Here is a 22253-nt window from a genome sequence, read left to right on the forward strand (position 1 = left end):
ACAAACTGTCTTAATGGAGATTAAGAAGCCCTTACCACCTAAAGAATTTGACCTCTCTGTCTGGTGTCAAATGGGACTCTGGATGGTCTCAGCTGTTCTGGAGAACAGGTAGCCTCAGAGGCAAGGGTTTCTTTAGATATGACATATTGGTCCAAACAAACTTTGTCTGAGAGCTCTTGGCAAGGGCACTGGGAATGATTTGTGAAGATAAAGCCTTTCCAAAGAGCTTTCACATTCTAGATTTGCTCTCCTGATTGGCCTCATATGACCCAAACTTGGAGCAGAGCTTGCTAGATTGCTACAGGTCAGGGCATCCCTGGAGCAGTGCAGCCTCAGACCAGATAGTCAGGAGGCCATAGATGACACAAAGCACTGCAGCTGCACATATATGGGTCCTGCACACAGCCCTGTGGGCCTCTGCCCACTGCAGCATCAGCTGCCATTGCCCTCCCTTGTGTGAGCCTCCCTGGCTCACTGTCAGGGCCTGGGGAGTAGGGTTTCCCACTGGTGAACAGCCTCCAGGTTTGTTTGTATTTCAGCAGGCCATAAGGTGAATGTCCAGCCTTCCTTCTCCCTTGCTAGGTAGGCTCTGGGCTGGGAAACTGGAAGCACTGACTGCAGCTGGGGTATCACAGGGGAGAGGTTGAGCCCAGCTCCTCTGGGGCTGAGTCTGGCAAAGTGCTGCTCCCCAAGCCAGACTGCCAGGGCAGACCCCAGCAGCATGTGCTGCAATCAAAATGCTCTGAAAATAGTTTACAGGGCACAACTCATCCCTAAAAGCAGCTTCTGATCTTCTGCAAATTGCAAAAAAATGCTGACTTAACGCCTCCTCGCACTCACACAACCAGAGAGCCCAGCTGCAGGGAAGGCAGGGGCAATGTCCGAGCACCGCGACCGACCACATCGGGCACTGTACCAGCCCGCAGCTGCTGATGGAGATTGGCCTTTAGCCAGGCAGCCAGCAGCTCCTGCATGGAGGTGTGCTGGCAGCTGCTGCTGCCCACATCACAGCCCTGCTTAGCCAAAGTCATGCCACTCTGACCCAGCACACAGACAAACAACCCTGACTGGCATCTCTCCACCCCACCAAGCCCCCAGCTTGGAATGAACCAGAAAATCGTAGGTGAACTCCCTGATCTTGCTGATTAAATGGATAGGAGTAAGCTCTGGGAGCTGGGAATTGCTCTTCAGGGCAGATTCTTGGATCTGGTCCATAATCCACAAACAGACTCCTCTAATTGCTAAAGAATTTGTGCCTGGTTGAAGCTAGGTTGTCTTTGATTACAGCACATGAAGAGTGCTATTGGGCATTTTATCCCAGCTACGTGCCCTGAGAGGAACACTTTTATCAGCTATTCAAAAATTGCTAATGAGAGGGTTTCAGTGACTCCTGCAAAGACAAGGGCCAGTGCTTCTGGGTGAAGGGCCTGTCCTTGTGCCAAGCACAGCTTGGCCACTGCCTCCAAAGCTGCAAAATCAGGCTTGTCCCCTCATGTTGGGTCTCATCAGAACTTCTCTATCACTGTCCTGTCTAGAGTGTCCTGTTAAGAGCTAGGCCAGTGGGACATATTCTGTTCATCTGAAGTTTGGTGGCCTTTTTATGAACGCCTTTCTCCCCCAGGCCTGCTTGGAGACAAAAACAGGAGCGAGCACAGATACTCCTTTCCCTGGGGGAGCTGAGTGGCAGTGCCTGAAGGCTCCTGGGCAGACAGCCAGCATCCATGGCCCAGGAAGCAGCTGCTGTTACTTATTTTCTCCCAAGCTGGCCTAGAGCTGGGAATTCTCACTGGGAGAGCAAAGACAGGAAGAGAAGTCAGCTTGGGATCTTTTTCAATGACAACAGAGATCTCTGTGCCTGGCTCAGGCTGGGAGCTGTGAGTACAGGTGAAGGGGAAGAGAAATTAGGGAAGGAGGGATTAAGGGCAGAGCTAACAACATGTCATGGAAGTTCAGCTGGAGGTTGCTGGCAAGGTCCAACATCATCTGAAGGGATTTGTCCAGCTCTGGAGAAACAAGATACATCACAGATTGTGTGAAACTAATCCTCTTTGCTTTTCTCACCTGCAAGATCAATTATGAGCCATCCATCTTCCTCCTCCTCCTCAGAGACGAAGGGTTTGGGCTCCTCCAGGCCCTCTGGTGTGTTGCTGTCACTGAAGAAGAGGCTGGTGAAACGCTGGAACATGGCTGGGAAATGGTTTGATGGGAGGAAAGAAGAATGAAGCTACTGTCAAGTGCTGGCCTCAAAGCGTGGAGACAGGCGTCACAGGCAGGGGCCAGGAAGGATAATGGAGCTTAGGGTCTCTATCTTGATGGAGGAGTCCTTCCCAGTGGCAGGAGATTCTTCACAGCTAGCAAAATCTTAGCTGAGTTAATGATGTATAGTGCAATTATGAGGTTCTTCACTTGGCTTCAGTGCAAAGGCCTGTAAGAAAAAGGAGAAAATCACTCAGACTCATTGGAAAGGTTGATCCTCCAGCACCCCATGGGATTCAGATAGGCTGGAAGGGAGAACAGAGAAGTGACTCTAGTACTGATTTCTGCCATCGGTAGCTCCATTCACTTTTCAGAGGGCATGTTACTTTGTGTCTGCAAGCACAATTGTGACAGGCTTGGTGCTGGATCCCCCTGTGCCCAGCGAGTGCCTCTTCCCTCAGCCCCAGCTGCTCCTCAGCAATGTTAGACAACAAAACGACCAAGCTACAAATTTGTACCAGCCTTGTGGGGCATGTGAGAAGAGATGTGGGGGAGAAAGGCAGGTTTTGGTCCCAGCCTTCTTCTGGCTTTTCTGATTGACCTTGGAAAAGCCACTGGTCTTTGCTGTCCTGCCCTGGCCAAGAGTGAAAGGGAAACTCACTCACATTTGGGAAACATACTCTTCTGTCAAACCTTATCTTTGCTACTGCTGTTGTTATGAAGAGCTAGTGTTGAGGAAGGGTAGGGACTATCCAGGAACCCAGTGAGCCAGGACTTGGATAGTATCAGTCACAGCTGACTTCCTGGGGAAACTTCCTAAGAAAAGAGTTTCTCTGTTTCATGGTAGACCACCTCTCTCTGTCCAAAAGGCTGTAATCTCCACCTTTTCTCTTTCCTCCAAGAAAAGTTCTCTGCACTTTAGAGATTATATGCTTCACAGCTATGTGATGGGGTTGATTGGCCCATCGCCCCTCAAACTTTGCAGGCTGTTCCCTTCCCTTGCAAGCAACTTCTCCCGGAGGAGGCTGATAAACAGCAATGGTTCCAAGGGAAACAGAGCCAGAGACTTTAAGTCAGATTTGGTGTTAGTTCCTCTGGAGTTACACTGGCACATAATATGGCTTCTGGTATGAAACTTTGACGAAAAGATAGGGAAAAGGGTGTGATGATGTTATTGCATCTGAGAACTGATGTGAATTTACCTGGGCAGTTTCTGGGGTCAGAGTGATTGCTGCAGTCCAAGAGGGGCTGGTCGATAAAATTTCCTCTTAGTAAGATGGTAAAGCAACCCATTGAACAGGCTGGCCTTCAGGACTCCCAGGCCCTGGAAACCAGGGAGAAAGTCTGAGGAAATGAAGACTTTCCCTTGGTGGAAGAGGATCACATTAGAGAGCACTTAAGCAAACTGGGCAAGCTTAAGTCCCTGGGCCCTGATAAGATGCACCCCCAAGTGTCGAGGGAACTGGCTGACAGGTCCAATATTATTCAACTTGCTCATCAGTGACCTGGATGATGGGACAGAGTGCTTGCTCAGAAAGTTTGCTGATGAAACAGAACTGGGAGGAGTGGCTGATACACCAGAGGGCTGGGCTGCCATTCAGAGGCACCTCAACAGGCTGGAGAGATGGGCAGAGGGGAACTTATTGGAGTTTATCAAAGGCAAGTGAAAAGTCCTTCACATAGCAAGGAATAACCCCATGTACCAGTACAAGCTGGGGGCTGACATGCTGGAAAGCAGTTCTGTGGAGAAGGACCCAGGAGTCCTGGTGGACAACAAGTTGACCAAAAGCCAGGAATGTTCCCTTGTGGCCAAGAAAGCCAATGGTATCCTGGGCTGCATTAAGAAGAGCATTGCCAGCAGGTTGAAGGAGACAAACCCTCTACACAGCACTGGTAAGGCGACACCTGGAGTACCGTCCAGCTCTAGGTTCCCCAATACAAGAAAGATATGGAACTTCTGGAGCAAGTCCAGTGAAGGGTCACTAAGGTCATTAAGAGACTGAAGCATCTCTCTTATGAAAAAAAGGCTGAGAGAGCTGGGAGTGTTCGTTCTGGAGAAGACTGAGGGGAGGTCTTATCAATGTGTATAAGTGTCTGAGAGATGGCATAGACAGGAAGAGGCCAAACTCTTTTCAGTGGTGCTCTCTAACAGGACAAGAGGCAATGAGCACAAATTGAAACACAGGAAGTTTCATCTGAACACCAGGAAAAACTCTTTTACTGTGAAGGTGGCTGAGCATTGGAACAGGTTACCCGGAGAGATTGTGGAGTCTCCATCCTTGGAGGTATTCAAAAACCATTTGGACATGGTCCTGGACAGCCTGCTCTAGGTGACTCTGATTGAGTAAGGGGGTTGGACTAGATGATCTCTAGAGGTCCCTTCTGATCTCAACCACTCTGTCATTCTGTGAATATACATCTCCCCACATGGGCAGCAGCTGACCAGCAACAAAACACAGGCACTTAGATTGCCAGACTGACAGACAGTCCAGCAAGGCTTCCTTCTCCTTGGTTTCTAAAAAAACTAGCAAGGATGGGGTAAGGACCAAAACTTTGCATCTGGAAGGTGGGAAGTCACAAAGGACAGTTTTCATTTGCCTTTTCTTTTTTTTTTTTTTTTTTAATTAGTAATAAAAGCTGGCCAGGAATGGACATTAAGCTTTCCACACCTTCCCTTGAGCTGGCACCAGTGCTCTATGGTGAGTCAGAGTGGGGATCTGCCCTGGGATGACCAGGCCAGTTTCTTTCTGGGGGGCATTTTCAGCTCAGTGTCCAGTACCAGCACAAGGAAAGGGTGGTAAGAGGTGGGTGATGCCCATCAGGAGCCACAGCTTTCACCAGCATCATCAGCACTGCTGAGACTTATCTGCATGCCCAGTCTGCCCTGCAGCCTAGTAACAGGAGGGATTAAGAGTTATAGCCTAACCTATGTCAACATTCTTCACAGTGACCATTAGATCTTCTCCAGTTCTGGGGAACCACAGGAACTACACGTTCTTGTGTCTCCTACTCATATTGCAAGGCACAGGAAAGTTCAGTGTAGACACAGGACAATCGTCATCCGTGAAGACAACAAAGCCATTGGCAAGGCTGTGCCCACCTCCTGCTGTTCTCCAGTGCTGGGATAGGGCCTGTCACAGCTTGCAGTAAGCAGGGCTCCTCACAGCCCTGGGGACCAGCTTGGTAACAGGGGAACACAAAGCAACAGCCTCAGAGGAAGGATCTGTCCCAATGCAGATGAGGAGAACCACCTCAAATAGAGGGAGTGCTCTGTTCCTCATCAAAAGACCTTGCTACCATTTTGCTTGAAATTGGTTTGTGCTGATACCTGCTTTAGGTTGATTTAATTCTAAAAATCACTGTTATTATTTTATTTTTGTATGTATTTTCAGGGAAGCTCTTTTAATGCAGATGTACGTTTCATGGCCACCATCCAGCTTAGGCTGATAACACCATCACACATATGCCACACTCCACACACTGCTACTTTACAATGCAGCCCCAAGAAATACCCTGCTCTTATGCTTGAATGGTCTCCAAACCTCACCACCCAGCACCACGGGGCAAAAACGCAGCCAAGCTCAAAGGTGCAGAAGGAGCCATGCCGTGCTGGTCCCTCCATCCCAGTCTCACCTGACTGAGGGACAGGAAACACACAGTGACAACAGGTCAGGAGCTTCCAGTGCAGACAGTGCTCTGAGCTGCTGCTCCCTTGCCACATGCCCTCTGCACACCTTGTGCACACACAGACACTGCAGAGCAGGCAGGAGCAGCCTTAGAGGCCTGGGTCTCCATCCCATCCCCTAGCCGCACAGGCATTAACGTGCAGGAAGGTGTGGGCATCAGCAGTGAGGGGCCAACACCCTCCCAGCAGGAGCACAGCACCAGGCAGGATGAGGCCCGCTTTCTCCCAGCCTTGTTGTCTGGGTTTGCTTTGCCAGCAACAGAGCAAGCCTCTTAGCTATTTGTGCTTCATTACTGCTATAGTTTTATTGCTGGGGAAACAAAGTCCTTACAGCTTAGGGGGAGGTTAGGACTCCAATTTTATTAATGTCTCTAAAGCTCTTGGAGAGCTACAGACAGATGGCAGACACAAGGTGCAGAGTACCATTAGTGTGGAGAAAATGTATTTGGTTGAGCAACATAAAAGGGCATTAAAATGCCATCAAGAGCTAAACAGAGGGAAAGGCAGAGCACCTTGCTGGGGCAGCTGTGTACATTGCCCTGCTTGGCACATAGCCATTACTGTATTTAGAGGGCAATCCCTGGTTTATGGCTCTGTCAGCCTCTGAAGGAAGGTGCCTTAGAGCCTGTAAGCAATCCTACACGTTCTCCCTGAAGCCTGCGTCTGAGGAATTTCCAGGTGAGACCACAATGGAGCCAGGGCTAGGAATTTGTTCCTCTAGAAGAGGAGGAAGATTGGAAGAAGGCTGCTCAAAGGCTTGTCTGAATCCATCAGCAGGAGGAAAGGCTCTGACTCTTGAAGCAGGCCTTTCACCTAACCTCAAGGCAAGGGAGCATCCTGTCAGGCAGCAGCACTGATTGCCTGGCCAGGCAGAAGCCCGGCACCACAGAAGTGTCAGGGTGCCTGAGAACCCCATAGCTCTTCACCAACACTGAAGCAAACAACAGAACCAGGCTGCAAGTCCTGCAGCCAGGGCTTCAAATTCATCGGAGTGTGAGAATCCTATTTCTTCAGTTTGGTGTCTTGTCTTTTTAAAAATAATAATAAATAGAAAGCACAGGAGACAGCAAGCCCATTAAGATGAATTGGGCAGCTGGCTCTCAGAGCTGTCATTACAGGTTTTTAAAAGGCCTTTGGAAATTTTCTCACAACCATTAGGGCTAGAAATGGAGAGGTGAGATCCCAAAGAGACATTCTGCAGTCCCACACCTGGAGCCACAGATGTGAGACAGGGCCCTTGTACGCCCTGAGCATTGGGGTCCTCTGACACCACAGCACTTGTCAGGTCCCCTATTTCAGCCCAGTGTGTGTACCCTGTGGCCCAGGTTCTCTCAAGCCCTGCTGCTTGCTTTGGCCTACTGCTGGTCCACCACACAGGACTGGCTCTTGGCAACCTTTTCATTTCATGAGGGTGCTTGTGCTTAAGCCTGGTGCAGGGCTTCCCTATTCACAAAGTGAGCTTAACCAGCAGGCTAAAGGGACTTTTCAGCTCCCTGCCTCCAAAAATAAGAGAATTGTATTACAGATAAAGGTACCTCTTCACCCTCTAACAAGGCCTGGGAACAAGCAATAGCAGAAGGGAATAGCCCATCATTACTTGCGCTGGGAAAGCAAAGACCTCTGACCATAACATCATCTAAATGTTGTAGGGCTTTGAGGGACTTGGTTGGAGTACAGAACTCTCCTTCAGCAGCCTACACAGCAGCAAACAGACCCCACTGTTTCGGCTGGAGGAGTCCAGATCCGCCTCTCCAAGCAACTTGGGATGGGAAGGGTACAGAGGGGTGCAAAGCGCCTAGGGCTGGTGTAGTAGCAGGGAACCCCATGGCTGCCAGGCACTGGATAGTTGCCAGGAGAGCAAGGAAAGCCACAGAGGCCCCAGGAACACACTAGGCAACTGGGGAGAGCAGATGGCTTAAGGGAGGGGCCCAAAAAACAGTTCAAGCTTTGGCTCAAGCATCTGTAAAGTAGGGCTAAGTGGCTATTCAGAGCAAAAACATGCTAGAAAGGGAATCTCTAGGGCTAGACACCTCTGGAGTAACCAGCAGCACCATGCTCTGCCTGGGACACATGCCTTCCAGGCATCTCTCCAGCTCTTGGGGATCACCAGAGAGAAACAGAGCTCTACTGTGGCCCTGATAGGAAAGCACTGCAGCTGACACTACCATTCCCTTGCCCATTTCCTCCTTGTCAGATCTGCAAGGATTGCAAGACAGGGAAGAGAGATCTCTCATCATGAGAGCTCCCTAATGCTTGCACAGGCCCTAGCTCCTAGGGTTCGCACCTCTACTAGTCTGTTCTCAGTAAGGGCCATAACAGATTTATAACCTGCTCATCTAATTAACATCTTCCTCCCACTGCTCATGAACTGGTAATGGCTGGACTGGGGTGGCTTTTTGTGCTGGAGCATCAAGAGAGGAACAGAAGGGTTCTGGCCAGAGCACAAAGCAGCCCTTAAAAAGAAAGGAAGAACCAAAAATGGCTCCATCATCCACATGAGACAAAGCCTCTGATTTGTTTGGAGGCAGGGGCAAAGCTGTCCCTCAAAGCACAACCTGGTCTGGGGGTATTTCCAAGGGAGGAGGAATTCACACAGTGCTAGGGCCAGCAGAGAGATGGGACCCAGCTGTGGGACCTCTTGGTTGGTCAAGAAGGCACCCAGACAATCTCACAGAATCACACAACAGTTGAGGTTGGACAGCACCTCTGGAGATTATCTAGTCCAAACCCCCTCCTCAAGCAGTCACCTAGAGCATGTTGCCCAGGAACCTATCCAGGGATTTCTTTTGAATATCTCCAAGGAAGGAGACTGCACAGTCTCTCTTGGCAGGCTCTTCCAGTGCTAAGCAATCCTCATAGTTTAAAAAGAATCTTTAGGTTCAGATGGAACTTCCCATGTTTCAGTTTGTGCCTGTCATCCTCTCACTGGCCATCGCTGAGAAGAGTCTGGCCTCATCCTCTTGGCACCCTCCCTTCAGATACTTATACACATTGGTATCTCCTCCTTAGTCTTCTCCAGGCTGAATAGTCCCAGCCTTCCCTCATATGAGATGCTGCAAGCCCTTAATCATCTCCATGGCCCTTCACCAGAATCACTCCAGTAGTTCCATATATCTCATACTGGGGAGCCCAGAACTGGACACAGCATTTCAAGACCTCCTTCCTACAGGACCTGGGAGCTTCCTAGGCCAGAGATAAGGTTTTCTTGGTGCATTTTCAGCTTTGCAAATGCTGAGAAGGGTCCCCAGCTACTAGCTAGTTGATGAGAGTGGGGACACAGCTCATTCATAAGACAGCTCCTTGGGAGACCAAGCAGAGCCTGCGCAGTAGAGCTGCATCTTTGCTGCCATTCAAATCCAGGCCCTCCTGGATCAGCAGGGCCAGCAGAAATTCACAAAATGGTTATTAGTGCCATGAATTTGGGTGCTTGCTCATGTTCTGGTACTCTGTGACACTTGCATTTATCCATTCGGGGATTACCATGCATTTGGGCTTCTCACTTCTAGTTGTGTTAGGAGGCACAATACCTGCTCCACATGGCAAAATAAAATAAATAAATAAATCAAGGAGAACCTTCCCCCATATGTGTGATGCCCTGGACCTCAGCAGGTCTCTGCTGTCAGGGGATGTGTAACTGGCTGCTGAAGCACTAAGGAGCCCTTCATCCCAACCATATGTATACCTTTGCCTGCCTGGCTTCCAAAACCAGCTGCATCTGCTCCCTATCAGAGTTTGGGCAGCACTATGACATTAGTTGTCCTCTCTAAAACATCTCGGTTCCTAGTTGCCTTTATTTGCCCACTCCCCACAGGCCAGGGCAGTCTTCGGGTACCATACCTGAACAACAGGCTCTGAACAGGAGTAATCTACAGGCTAGGTAGGCCTACACATGTGGGCACATGGGTCTGCCATGCACAGCTTCAGGCCTCCAGGTGCTTGTGGGCCAGTCCCCCCAGCCTGCATCTCCCTCTGGCTCTGCACATTTCCAGGTCTCTCTGGGATATCTCTACTTCCCCCACAACAGCCATGATCCATTCTTTCCACACACATCCTGTGCAGAGATTGATGTAGGGGAAGAGTTGGCAGCTAGATGAGATGGGTACAGCTAGGACAGCTTGTTCAAAATGCACTTGGCTGGGACTCAAGGAGTCTCTTGGCACCATGAATTGGAGGTCAGCAAGGATTCCCCAGTCCTTGTCCTAAAAGGCTTTCTGGCTTCCCTTTGAAGCAGCAAACATGGGGCTTTTGGGGGCACTGAGAAATCACAGTTATTTTCTCTGACTACAGCAAGAGCTACAGGCTCTGGCAGAGCTCAGCTAAGGCATCCCTCACCCTGGGACCCTGATCATAGTCAAGACCCAAGCAAAGCCCATGGGATTTCTGTCATCTTTCTAGAATGTTATCACAGATGTCCTCCTTCCTGGAGCACAGAACTTGACAATATAAGTTAGGGAGACAAAGACAGGGACTGATATTTCTGCCAGGTAACAAATGGAAACTAGACTGTTAGGCTACATCTCAAATGCTCTACACACTGGCCATGGTGAAGACTTTCCACACAGGGGGACAGATGTGATCATTAGAAGCGAGAAGTTAGACCTGAGCTCCAGTCTCTCCTCCTTGAGCCAGGTTGGGGAAGGACAGCCAAGCTTGCCCTGGTGAAAACAGTCATGGCCGGTGGTTTTGTTATATGCCAATTCTTAGAGCTCCCTACTTGTTCCAAGCAGAAATTATGACCAATCTGAAATTTAGCAGCTGGTTGGAGCACATTTGTTAAATATACTCCAGCTTGCCAAGGGCAGAAGTCAGTTGAGTTTCTTCAGGGGCCACAAGCATGGATTTTCATAACCAATACAGCCTTCAAGATGGATCAGGTCCCCTGCACTGCACATCTCATCCCAGTAATTGCCAAAGCAGAGGCTGTGGCCAACAGCCAGGCCCCAGGCTGAAAAGGGAAACAGGGAGCAGTATGGGTAAAGTTCATGGAAGAAATCCCAGTGCTCCCAAGAAAACACTCTTGATATCTTAAGACTTCAGGATGCTTGACCTTCCTAAAAGCCTTGAGCAGAAGGGAAAAAGGCACAGAAAGCATCCAGAATCCTGGACCAGTCTGCATGTGGCACCAAATAGGGGCTCCAAGCCCTCAGGGCCACAGATGGCCATGCCCTGTTATAGGCTCACATGGAAGATTCCTAAGAGTAGGTTTATATGCTTTTTTAGCGGAGGCAGCTGTGCCCTATGGCATTTCCAGGCAAACAAGAGTGTTGAGCCAAAGATGACCTCAGCATAACTGTGCAGCTTCTCAGAGTGATACAATAGTGCTGAAGAGGGCTTAGAAGAGCCAGGAATACCAGAGCCCAAATCAGCCTCACTCAGGATGGCACTCTGAAGGACACTGAAAACATGCCTGGACTTCATAAAAGAGTTCAGATAGGTTACTTTTTTCAGGTTGGTATGTCAAACTACAGCAAAGATAGCTCAATGCCTGGCTCCCTCTGCAGTCCCTGGCCAACTAACAGCTCTAGGAGGTGGTGGAGACAAGAGAGCCCACATATCTGAGGCAGACTAGGAAGCTGGTAGTCCAGCTGCAAGGGGAAGTTCATCTAGCAGAACACTGAAGTAGCTACTGAAAGCCAAGGTCTGAGTCAGAAAGATTTTCCCTTTTATCTCAGAAAGCCAGTCTAGAATTTTGTTGCTGGACTGTGGTTGCCTCTGTAAACTATAGCTCTGCCAAAAACAAGTCAGCAGTTAGTGCTGCCTTCCCCCAGGACATCCCACTGAGACTTGAAGCATCTGTTTGACAGCCCATCATGTAGCAAAAGAGCATTACCCCTTGGATCTCTCCTTTGCACCCTACAGATTTTACTTGGAGAAGTCTCAGACAAAAAGTTCATACTCTAGTGAGTTTTTAAAGTCATATAATAAACTAGGCAGTCAAAATAGAGGATGGAAAACCTCCTTAAAAAAATTTGACAGTCACCTTACTGGACAAAGCAAAGCATTTCAGCTATGTACCGATGCTCAATCTTCCTTCCTCTTGGGGATGAATTTCCAAGACACCAGGATATCTAGAGATCGGTCCCAAAAATCATATGGTAGATCAATGCAAAAGCCAGAAGCTTAAACATATGAACATCAGTTACCCATCCTAACCATCCTGCTTCCTCACTGGCACCTCTTCACCTCAGTGCTGCATTTATGCTGTTTCCTCTTGGTTTCAAGAGCTTCTTTATGCCAAGTTACAGCAAGCTAATAACAGAGTATGGCCCAGGGCCTTCAAAGTGAACTTTGAGGTAACAGCACCCACCTTTGTGGCTCCCCACAGGACAAAAAGAGCATCCTGTGCTGGTGGCCATGCCACCTTCAGTTCTTTCCTGGAGGCAAACCGTGTGCTTGCTTACGATTGCTGCACCCTGCTGTACACATGGCAAGGGCAAATTACACATGTAAGGCAAAGCATGCAGAATCAGGCTCTCGGATAAAACAAGGGAGCTCCCTCAGCCTGGAAATTCCCAAGCTAGTGCTGCAGTGTAGAAACATCCACAGCTAATAGCTTAGCAAGCCCTTTTGGGCAACACACTCATTTTAAAACCTGATCTCTTCCATCTTATCAGCATCCAAGTGGGAGGCAGTGAACATCCTACAAGGCCTTCTAAGTTTTTAAATAACATAATCCAAGGTAACGCAGATGCCTCAGGGACAGCTCAGTTCACTGCAGAACACGTTAAAAATGCCTGGGGACCCTGGGATCTCAAACAGGACTTTGGATAGGTTGGCTAATCTTGTAGAGCTTGGAAGATTGACAGACAGTTTCCTGTAGAATGCAAGCTTTCAGAGAAAGTCTTCAAAGACAGGGTACTTTTGTGCACAGTGATTTACAGTTTGCTGAGAAAGGGTTGCCCTGGGTTGCTTGGCCAGACTGCCTTGTCTGCCTGTCCAACTAGAGCACAAGCACTGGGCAGGTAGACAGACAGTATGATCAAACAGGGCTCCATGGGGAGAGTGCAAAGGCTTCATGTGTCCCCTTGCACTTCTGCCAGGGCTGGCCATTACCCTATTACCCTACTCTCCATCTGTATGGAGATCTGTACAGATGCCCTACTCTGCATCTGTAGCTCCAATTGGGGAGCTACAAGTCACGTTCCTGTATGCACAGCAGGAAAAGCCTTTGGATTAAAACCCAAGGGATGAAAGCAGTATCCAGATCCTAGCAGACTAACAAGGACCAAAATGATCTTTAATCCCAACCCTCATTTTACTCCATTCACTCCAAAATTCTCTGCAAAACCACATTGAAGAGGCAGGAGAAGGCTCTTTATTGCCTTTCCACACTAACTGGAAATAGCTCCTAGCCAATGTGATTAGTGCATCAGCCTTAATTAGCTCCAGAACATCCTCACAGGCCACAGAAAATACCAAATATCCAGTGTTGTCACTGAAGGGTGAGAGTGGCACACTCACCCCTTAACATGGCAAAAGACTCTTTGGCCAACTGCTGCCAGCAACACCTGAACAGCAGGACTCCCCACAGCCTTCCACCAAGCCCTTCTTTGGCTAGGATGCAGAGACATCAGCAGACAAAGCTTCTAAGGTTTTTCAGGTTGTCACAAAGCCTCTGCTTTTATTGCTGCAGATGTTTGCCCCATTTACACCCAGGGAACCAGGATAGGCAGCCCCATGGAAGTGACCTGAATGGACCCTGGATGTGTCTTCAGAACTGGATTTAAGTTACAAATATCCTGTTGTCTAAGCAGTACCTGCAATTAGGCAGAAAAGGTGCCTACAGAATCAATTTAGGCTGGGAGGCAACTTATCTTCACTTCTAGTGGCCAGGGTTGGTCAGACCTCAGATGGGTTCTTCTATCTTATGCTGCATCTGCAAGACTTATTACATCTGCTGAGGAAATGCAACCAGCTCTGGAGCAAAAATAAGGCTCAGTAGCACTTGGGTAGTAAGCACCCTGCAGGCTTGGGTGACCCTACATGCTTTGCCTTGTCCCAGGGGGTCTGCATGGTGCTCCTCAAGAGATGGAGTCCTGTGTGGACCCTGGACCTCACCAGGAAGCAGGGCCTCGTGGGAGCACTGCAACTCAGTAAAGAGTCCAGCCACCTCCTTCCACACCTTGTCCACCCAGCCTGTGTGCTATAACAGGATCCTTGCACCTCAGGTGAGGAAAGGTCTGGGGAATGTTAAGTAGTAGGGGAACCATGCATAGTGCTGCACTGAGTGGATGGACAAAAGCTTCATTTATTGCCCACCTCCTACCCCATCTTCAGCCCTGACACATGGCTGACTGGCGCCACCAAACTCTTTGGAATGAATTAAGGAGTTGAGGAAGGGTCTGGGAGCCAAGGTTTCCAAGCACCCCTCCTTCCGAGCAAGGGCACAACTGCAGCCACCATCTGAGGCTGGCCTCTGCTGAGGAATGAAGCCCTGACTCAAGAGAAGACCTGACCTATCTTAACCCTTCCCCGCCCTCAGCAGGGTGAGCTCAGGGAGGCTGCTATCCTTTGAGCTCCTCTGTCATGGCCCTAATACTATGATTTCCAAACCCATCTAAATTGCCGTGGCTGTCCCTCCACCCTGCCTGGCTCCCAGCCACAGGGCTGGGTCACCTCCATGGCCCAGCTGCCAACCTTATTGGGCTTCTACAATCAGGCCATGTGCCTTACTTGGCACAGCAACCCCATTCCAGGCCAGTTACTACTAGCAAGAAGAGACAGTCTACAAATGACACTTGCATGGGGACAGATAGGATTCTTAAAGAACTAAGTTTCAGAACTCTTCCAGAAAGTCCATTTGCCACAAATTCTTAAGTTGTTGGAAAATGTTAAATAAGAGTTAAAACAGGAGTAAGATAACCATAATACATTGAGGAGTTTTATTTTATTTTTCATAGCAACCTCTATACAATAGTTTTTCTGAGTCACTGTCACTACAAATAACCCTAGGAACTAAGAATATGCAAAAGAAACCACAACAAAGCCCTGTAATGTACAAGGATCCCACTGGAGTGGGAGTCTCAGCTTCGCAGTTATCAGGAAAGGCAGATCCCAAGTCACAGGCTGCAGTAACAACAACTCTGCTTCAAAATGGCATCGGCCTCCCTGAAACTTTCCATAAATACTACGCAGCAGGAGGGATACTGATGACAAACAGCAGAAATGGTCCTTCCTCAGCAGAGCTAAGAATACCCTGTGCAGTCATCACAACAGGCACTGGAGTTATAAATCAGGTACATTCCTCCAGTCCACTTGGAAAAAGGTTATTTTCAACTCATTTTACCAAATTCAGACATATGCATCACAAGCTGCTCTCTCCCTGCAGTGTTAATCAAAATCCTAAAATTGGCACTGAAATGCAAAGAGATTGAAACCCTCGAATCAACCTCCTTCACCCCCCTGAACTAGTTCAGATGAGATTTTTGGGAAGGAAGTTAACCCCACCGGATCCTAAAAGTCACATCTGAGAAGCACCAGCATAATTGCCAGAGGCCATCAGGCAACAGCAGCTCTTGAACATGGGCCTGTGGACGCCACAGCAGGCAGCCCCAAGCCTCATAGCAGAGAAACAGCTCTATGCAACATGCTCAGACAGAGAACAGACACGTCAGAATCCTGTCCCAGCCCAGCAGGGCTCAGATATGGAGCTCAGAGGGTGTCCTCTGTTCACCACTCCAAAAATGGCCAGTAAAGCATCCAGGCACTGTCCTCTGTCCGTCACCAGTCAAGGGAAGGGAACCAAACTGTGGACTGGTACACCTTTAAGAGAGTTTTGCAGGGCTGAATTAACACAGCAGTTGGGTGCTGTTGGAGACAGCCGCAGCACAGCTTCAGCGTTTATCCGTTTGCCTCCCCAGCAGCCTGAGTTAATGGGTTTCTCTTGGGGAGCTCTGGCCACACCAGCAGGATGGGCAGAGCCAGATCCCAGGCCTGCTGCTGGCACATGCAGACAGGCTCCATCAAACCAGAGGCTGATTCAGGATCAAAGCCTCTTCCACTGCCTCACACTGAAAAATGGTAATAAGAAACTATCAGGGGAAGAAAAGTCTTTATTGCTAGACTTTTACCATGAACAGGAACCAACCTGTTTGGCTTTGATCACACTGACCATCTGGTTTCACTGCCCAAACCATGCAAAAACCTGGAGACAAACACAGCACACAAAGCACCAGATGCCAAGGTAATCTCTGCAAAAAGGGCCTGGGCAGCTGACAGCAATACGAGCAAGCTCCTTCCTCTGCCATGCCCAGGAGTTTGGTGTTGTCAGTGCTCCCTACAAGCTCCTCCAGAGCCTGCTTGAAGGAGAGGGGCTCAGGGCAGCAGAAAGGGAAGGTGTTCCTCCTAGAGCTGGTATAAATGCTTGGGCATTCACTTACAGCACAATACATATTCAGCCCCTTGTCTAACACTGCTACAGGAAAGGTCATTGCCCCAAGGACAAATCTGATCCTTTACCATTTGAAGCCCTTGCAGACAACTATATAAAGCCTCAGGGAGAAAAGAAAATCTTGGTGGCCAGCAGTATTTCAACAAGTAGGAATTTTAGATTTGCCAGGGATTGTCATGTGAGTTTTTAGAAGCCCAGATGTTTTCTCCTCTGAGGTGCACCATGTAAAAATATCACTAGGAACGTGTACATATATTGAGAGGTGAACAGTCCAGAAGCTACACCCTATGTAAATCACAGGAGGCTGAATACTGACCAAAAAGTTGGACTTCCATAATGCAGAAGCCCCAATTTCACCAGAAGGTCTGTTCTGAGCCTCCTTAGGGCCACATTAGTGTCAATCCAAGATTTGCCTGTGCAGGACATGCTGTACAATTAGCACTAAAAAGCTCTTAGATAAGAGTCTACATCTCAGGTTTTTCCAGTCTTGGTGTAAGCAGGTGATACTGGTTTAAGACTACTCTTGAAGGAAAAGCTTTCACTATTTTTCCTCCATCCTCTTTGTATTTCTCCAGATAATCACTAATCTAATGCAAGTCCAGGTATTACTGACGGTGACAAGGATTTTTAAAGTACAAATCTCTCATTTCTGTCTCAAGGGGGGGGGGGGGAAAGAGAAAGAAAGAAAAAAGAAGCTTCTCTTTAAAATTTTTCCCTTCTGCTTGTTCTTGGCACTTTGGAAACAGAGCTTGGTGGGGAAAGAAGTAATGGTTTTCTATCACAGCAATACCTTGGCCAAATTTGCAACAGACAACACTTGGCACCTGCTCAGCTCAGCCCTTGCCGGTGTCCATTGGCAGCAAGGGGTATTTCTGGTCCCAAGAACAACCTTCAAGCCAAGGCGCTTGTGCCTTTGGTTAGGCTCTCTAAACGAGACTATAGCTTGCTTGTGGATATAAAGAAACGTGTGTGCATACATGAATAAAATTTGAGGGCAATAATACCCATTTTAACATGTTTCATAAAACAAGTTACACTCCATAGAGTCCAGTGGTCAATTTTTCACTTGAGGAGATCCCGTAGACAGTGTTTTAAACAAAATAATAATTAAAAAAAAATCACCCAGTCCCCAGGGACGTCTAGTCTTTGCCATCCCACTTAGGTACCTACCTAAGAGGCACAAAAATCCATTAAAAAAAAAAAAAGAAAGGAAAAAGTCTGTCAGCCATACTTCTAGCATTTTTTGGTATACCTCAAAGCAGAGGTATTTAGAGTAGTAATAAGAATAGCATCCATTACAGCTCAGACTCATGACCCCGGAGCACAGCCGTGCTTGGCTGCTGTGATTGCACCAAGAAGGCCACAGCACTCAGCTTGCCAGTGCCTGCATCTTTCCTCACCTGGCCTGAGCAATATGTACCTGTGGTTCCTTCTTCTCCATGGCAGTTAAACTAAATGAAACATTCATGCACATGAACCCCCAGCAAAAAAAAAAAAAAAAAAAAGTCACTAAAACTAGTGGGATTTATGAAGCAGAAGTATTTTGCTGAATCAAGATGTAAGGATCCAAGAATTCCAAAACTTTGACTATTCACTGGAAAGCAATCAGCCAGATACATAGTGCAGATATGCAAATTCGAGTAGCTATATTTACATGCCATTTTCTAAAAGCAGCATTTTTGACCAAAACGAACTAATAAAAATGCTGTCAGTTCTGAGCTGACAAGTGAAAGACACTTGCACATTTGAGACTCGCTTAGGAAAAAAAAAAAAAAGCACAGAGTTTAGGTTGGCTTTGCAAACTAATTCCAAAAGAGACATTGGGAAAGCAGTTTTATGAAACAAACGTACAGACACCAAAAAGATATTAAAGTAACTCTCTATTTCTGCAGCATGCCGCTACTGGTGCGATCCAATCCCGGGGCAGTCTGGCTGGTTACACATTAAACACTAGTTTACCATCGGACATTTTTCCGGCCTCTCCTGGCGCTCCCGTCGCCCCAGCTCCCTGCCGGAGCTGCGCTCCCGCCCTGCAGCCTCACGGCGGGGAGAGAAGCAGGCGGCGCGGGCTCGTCCCGAGAGCGGCCGCGCCGTAGGGTCACGGCGGGACAGCGCGCCGCGGAGGGGGCGGTGGGGGGGGGGGGTGCGCTGGTCTTGTGACGTCTCAATGTCATATGCAAATCACGTATACGTCACTATAGCCTTCCAATGCCGCGGAGCCAATGGGAGCGGAGAGCAGCCTCGAATCTTAATCCGGGGATGAAGAAACAAACAACAGGCGCCGGGGGGAGGGGGGGTGCGCGCCCCCGGCGCTGCCCCGCGGTCCCGCTCCCCGGCCCGGCCCCGGACAGCGCCGCGCCACCCTCTCCTCCCTCCCCTCCGCGGCGGGGTCCGACGGGTGCTTCGCCCTCGCCGCCGGCGTCCCAGCTCCCTGCTCGCCCTCCCCCTCCCCACACACACACCTGGGCACCGCCGCGTCGCCCTCGGAGAGAGCGAACAAAAGCTCGCTGCCCAAGCAGGCAGGGACAGGGCCGCTGTGCCTTCTTGCTGCCCGCCAAGCCTTTTGTTTAAAGGCAAGCAAAAGCACCGCCCTTTGCAAGGAAGGGGTTTAGGGGTCAACTGGGCTATTTGCCCTCAGCCCTGCCTGGACACCACTCCTTCTTCCCGTCGCTGCCGGCCAACCGAGCAGAAGAAGGGGGCTTCCGAGGTCAGCCGGAGCCTCTCCCCGCACGGACAACGCTCCTTTCCTTCGGGTCACCCGAGCTGGAAGCTCTTTTTGCAAACATCTGGAGGCCACTGGCACTTCCCTACCGCCCAGCAGCACTCTCCCCCCCGCTACCCACCCTAGCTTCCCGCTGCCCGGCGGCGGCGGCGGCTCCCTGCCGGGCTCTGCGAGGGGCACAGACAGGGCCGACCCCATCTTCGTGCACCCCAAAGCGTCAGCCAGGCAAAAAAGCCGAAAGCACCTAAGTCCCCCACCCGCGGGGCCCCACTCACGGAGAGCAACACTTACCTCACCTTTAATGTCATCGACTGCTTTTGTAAACAAGAACACCACAGGAAAGCCTAAGAGATTTTAAATATAGTAAAGCACCAGCTTCAGGTTGAGTCTGTTGAGGTAGTTTTAATTGCAAACAACAACAAAAAAAAAAACAAAAAAAAAAAACACGAACCAAAAACACCCCCCGAGGCAGAGGCGAGAGGGGCCGAGCGGCGGGCACGCCCGGACCGCTGCCGTATCCTCTGATGTCGCTCCTCGCCCAGCTGATCCCGGAGCAGAAATTAGAACGTTCAAACAGCTGATTGTGACGTCACAAAGGAGCCCGCCCGCCGGCGGAGGCGCGGCCGCCGCGGAGCAGCCAATGGGGAGCGGGGCGGGGCGGAGCCGCGGGCGGGCGGAGCTGGCACCGCCCCCACGTGAACGCGGGGTCCGCGGTGCGGCCGGGCCGGGCCGGGCCGGGCCGGGCCGGGCCGGTGCTGCGGCCGCGGCGCCCGGAGCGGCACCGTGACCGCGAGCTGCCGCGGTCGCGCGGGGCCCCGGCGGGTGCTGGCTTCCCCGCCTCCCACACCCCCGCACCCGCTGCCCGCCGAAGCACCCCGGGTCTCATGGCTCTGGGCCTCTGCGGGCCAGCGGGGAAACAAGAGGCTGTGCAGGAAACCCAGCCCAAAGCTCTTCCCTGGTCACTGGAGCAGAACCACCTCGTTGGGGTGCTCGGCTCTGGAGCAGAGTTGGCATGACAGCCCAGTGAGCCCCAGCTGGGTGGTGCAAGGCTCGCGTTGATCGTTTGGCCCCAGAGTGTCTGGTCTTGGCTCCAATGTACGAGTATCCGATGGGATACATACATGAGTGGCTCATTCTTTTCCCCCTTGAAAGCTCTAGGAATTCAATGGCAAACTCCATGGGAAAGGGATGAAGCTGCACTGGAACAGCTGCTACTGAAGAGGGAGGGAGCTAAGAGCAGGAAGAATATTGAGTATATTTGAGGCAACGAGACCTCCCCGATCAGGAAGCAAAGGGAACAGAGAGAAGGAGGAAATGCATCAGAAAAAAAAACAGCTGAAGAAATAAAGCCCATCCCACTGCAACCAGGCCAGCATCAGGGAAGAGGAAGCGTGGGGAGGCAGGAAAGAGCAGGGATGATAAGATGTGCCTGGCCTCCCAGACCAAACGCTGGAGGAAAGGACCACACGGGGTGTTGGCAAGAGAGGGTACTAGGCACAGAAGCGCAAGGCTTCTTGAAGTTAAGCAGCCTTAGGGCTCAGCTGGTTCCTCGTTTCCCTTTTCCCCCATTGCACTGGTGAGGCCTCATTCAACAAGTGAAACTTTGATCTGGCACAAACGAGAGGCTCAGACAGGACTGCCAGGCTGAATATCCCTGGCAATGGCCCTCTGGCTTCAGAACAAATGCACTGCTTCAAGAGCTGTGGTGGCTCAATAGCGATTGCTGGCACACATGGACTGCGACCAAGGATATCCCACGAGTGTTGGGGCCCCACAGATGCTCAGTGGCACCAGGTTTGCCTTCATCCTCAGCTGGGTCTGACTGCAGACCAACACTTCGTTTGGCATCATCCCAAGCCTGTCACATGGCAGAAGGAAGGAAGGACATTGTTCATATAAAGACAGAACATTTATTGAAATAGTCATTAATAAAGCAGCTTACATGTCTGAGTCATGCATGGTACAGTTAGGACTCATCTGGCAGCACAGGTGAGAATTCTCTGTCATGAATTTACAAGAGGAGGAATTTAATTGAGTCTTATACAACTCACAGTCATAAATTAAATAATATTTGGTCTTCTATAGTTGAAGAATCTTGTGGAAAAGTGCAAACGCTTTCTGAAGGATAGTTGCCACCTGGCATAGCTTTTACCCCACTGTGCTAGCAGTGAGCAGAAGCAGGTAGCGTGTGAAGTCTGCAATATTTCTAAGGTGAAAATCTACTCACTAGGGATGTCCCATGTAGGGCATTTTCAGCACAATAATGGTGGGGCTGGCACTGATGCCAAAAAGAGCTGGTGGTGCTCAGCACCACTGAATGTGGGGTTGGGGATGTGTGCAGAAGACTTCCAGAAAGGATGGTAACGCTCAAAGAATGGCTGCATACCGGAGTGGGAGAGCAGGGATTGGGATCATGGGTTCTTGACTCTGATCTGATCCCCACTTGAATACCTGGAGTCTCACTGCTTGTGGGGTTTCTTTCAGCTGCTGACTTGTTTCACATGGACAGATTACAATATGATTCCAGCTGGCTGTAGCTGGAGTGGTAAAAATTACCCTTTAATCCTGTTGCTGGACAGCAGTGGATATAAATAAATACAACACTGGAGCAAATCTTGCTAGGGTTAAGCTTATCGCAGGCTAGATTGTTGCATTGAAGCTGGCAGGTCCCCTAAAAGATTGATTTAATGGCATGGCAGGGAGACCCTATCTCTCCCTGTTGGGATGGGAAATGCTTCTGCTGCATCCTGCCCTGGTCTTTTTGTGTGTAAAAGGGGGCAGTTCCACTCCCAGGGGTAGTTATTAGCTAGCATGATATATTGCTGGAGGGCAGCTGCCACAAATGTGATAGCGGTCTCTGGAAATAAGGGAAAGAAGATCAGACAATGACTTTTCTTTGGTGTTCTGGAGGGTGGGATGCAGGAACACCCACCCTACCAAATGGGATAACCCAGCTTCAGCTCCAGGTTGGCCAGGGCCATGCTGGCCATCAGGGCACTGAAAGCCATGATACACAGAGTGAGTAGACCTGCAAGACTCGAGATGGTTCTACCTGGAGAGAGCAAGCAAGCAGGAAACTCTTCAAATTACCTGCCTGCAGGTAATGAAGAGCTGGCTGTAGCCTTGGTATGTCATGGCAGACTTCCTAGCAGGCAGATGCATAACACTCTGCTTCTCAAAGATGTATAACCAATGTTACTATGGGTATTTGGGTGACTCTTGTTAAAAATAGACTGATCAGGCTGGCCTCTGCTTCACTG

General features: G+C 49.7%; 1 protein-coding gene across 6 annotated transcripts in view; it reads right to left on the reverse strand.

The window, feature by feature from the left end:
- TP53INP2 (tumor protein p53 inducible nuclear protein 2) overlaps positions 1–19551 on the reverse strand; it is a 35178-nt gene extending 15627 nt beyond the window's left edge. For 3 of the 6 annotated variants that reach the window (XM_062588881.1, XM_062588879.1, XM_062588875.1), the window contains exons 1-2: positions 19285–19551; positions 2062–2425 (exon numbers count right to left, since the gene is read on the reverse strand). In XM_062588881.1, the coding sequence (XP_062444865.1) occupies positions 2062–2185 (124 nt within the window). In that variant the 5' untranslated portion in view covers positions 2186–2425; positions 19285–19551. The remainder of the gene's footprint in view (positions 1–2061; positions 2426–19284) is intronic. The other 3 variants (XM_062588878.1, XM_062588877.1, XM_062588876.1) reach the window with 3 other exon arrangements.
- Positions 19552–22253: the final 2702 nt, after the last annotated feature.

This window comes from Rhea pennata, chromosome 16 (assembly GCF_028389875.1).
Source record: "Rhea pennata isolate bPtePen1 chromosome 16, bPtePen1.pri, whole genome shotgun sequence".
Classification (NCBI taxonomy): Eukaryota; Metazoa; Chordata; class Aves; order Rheiformes; family Rheidae; genus Rhea; species Rhea pennata.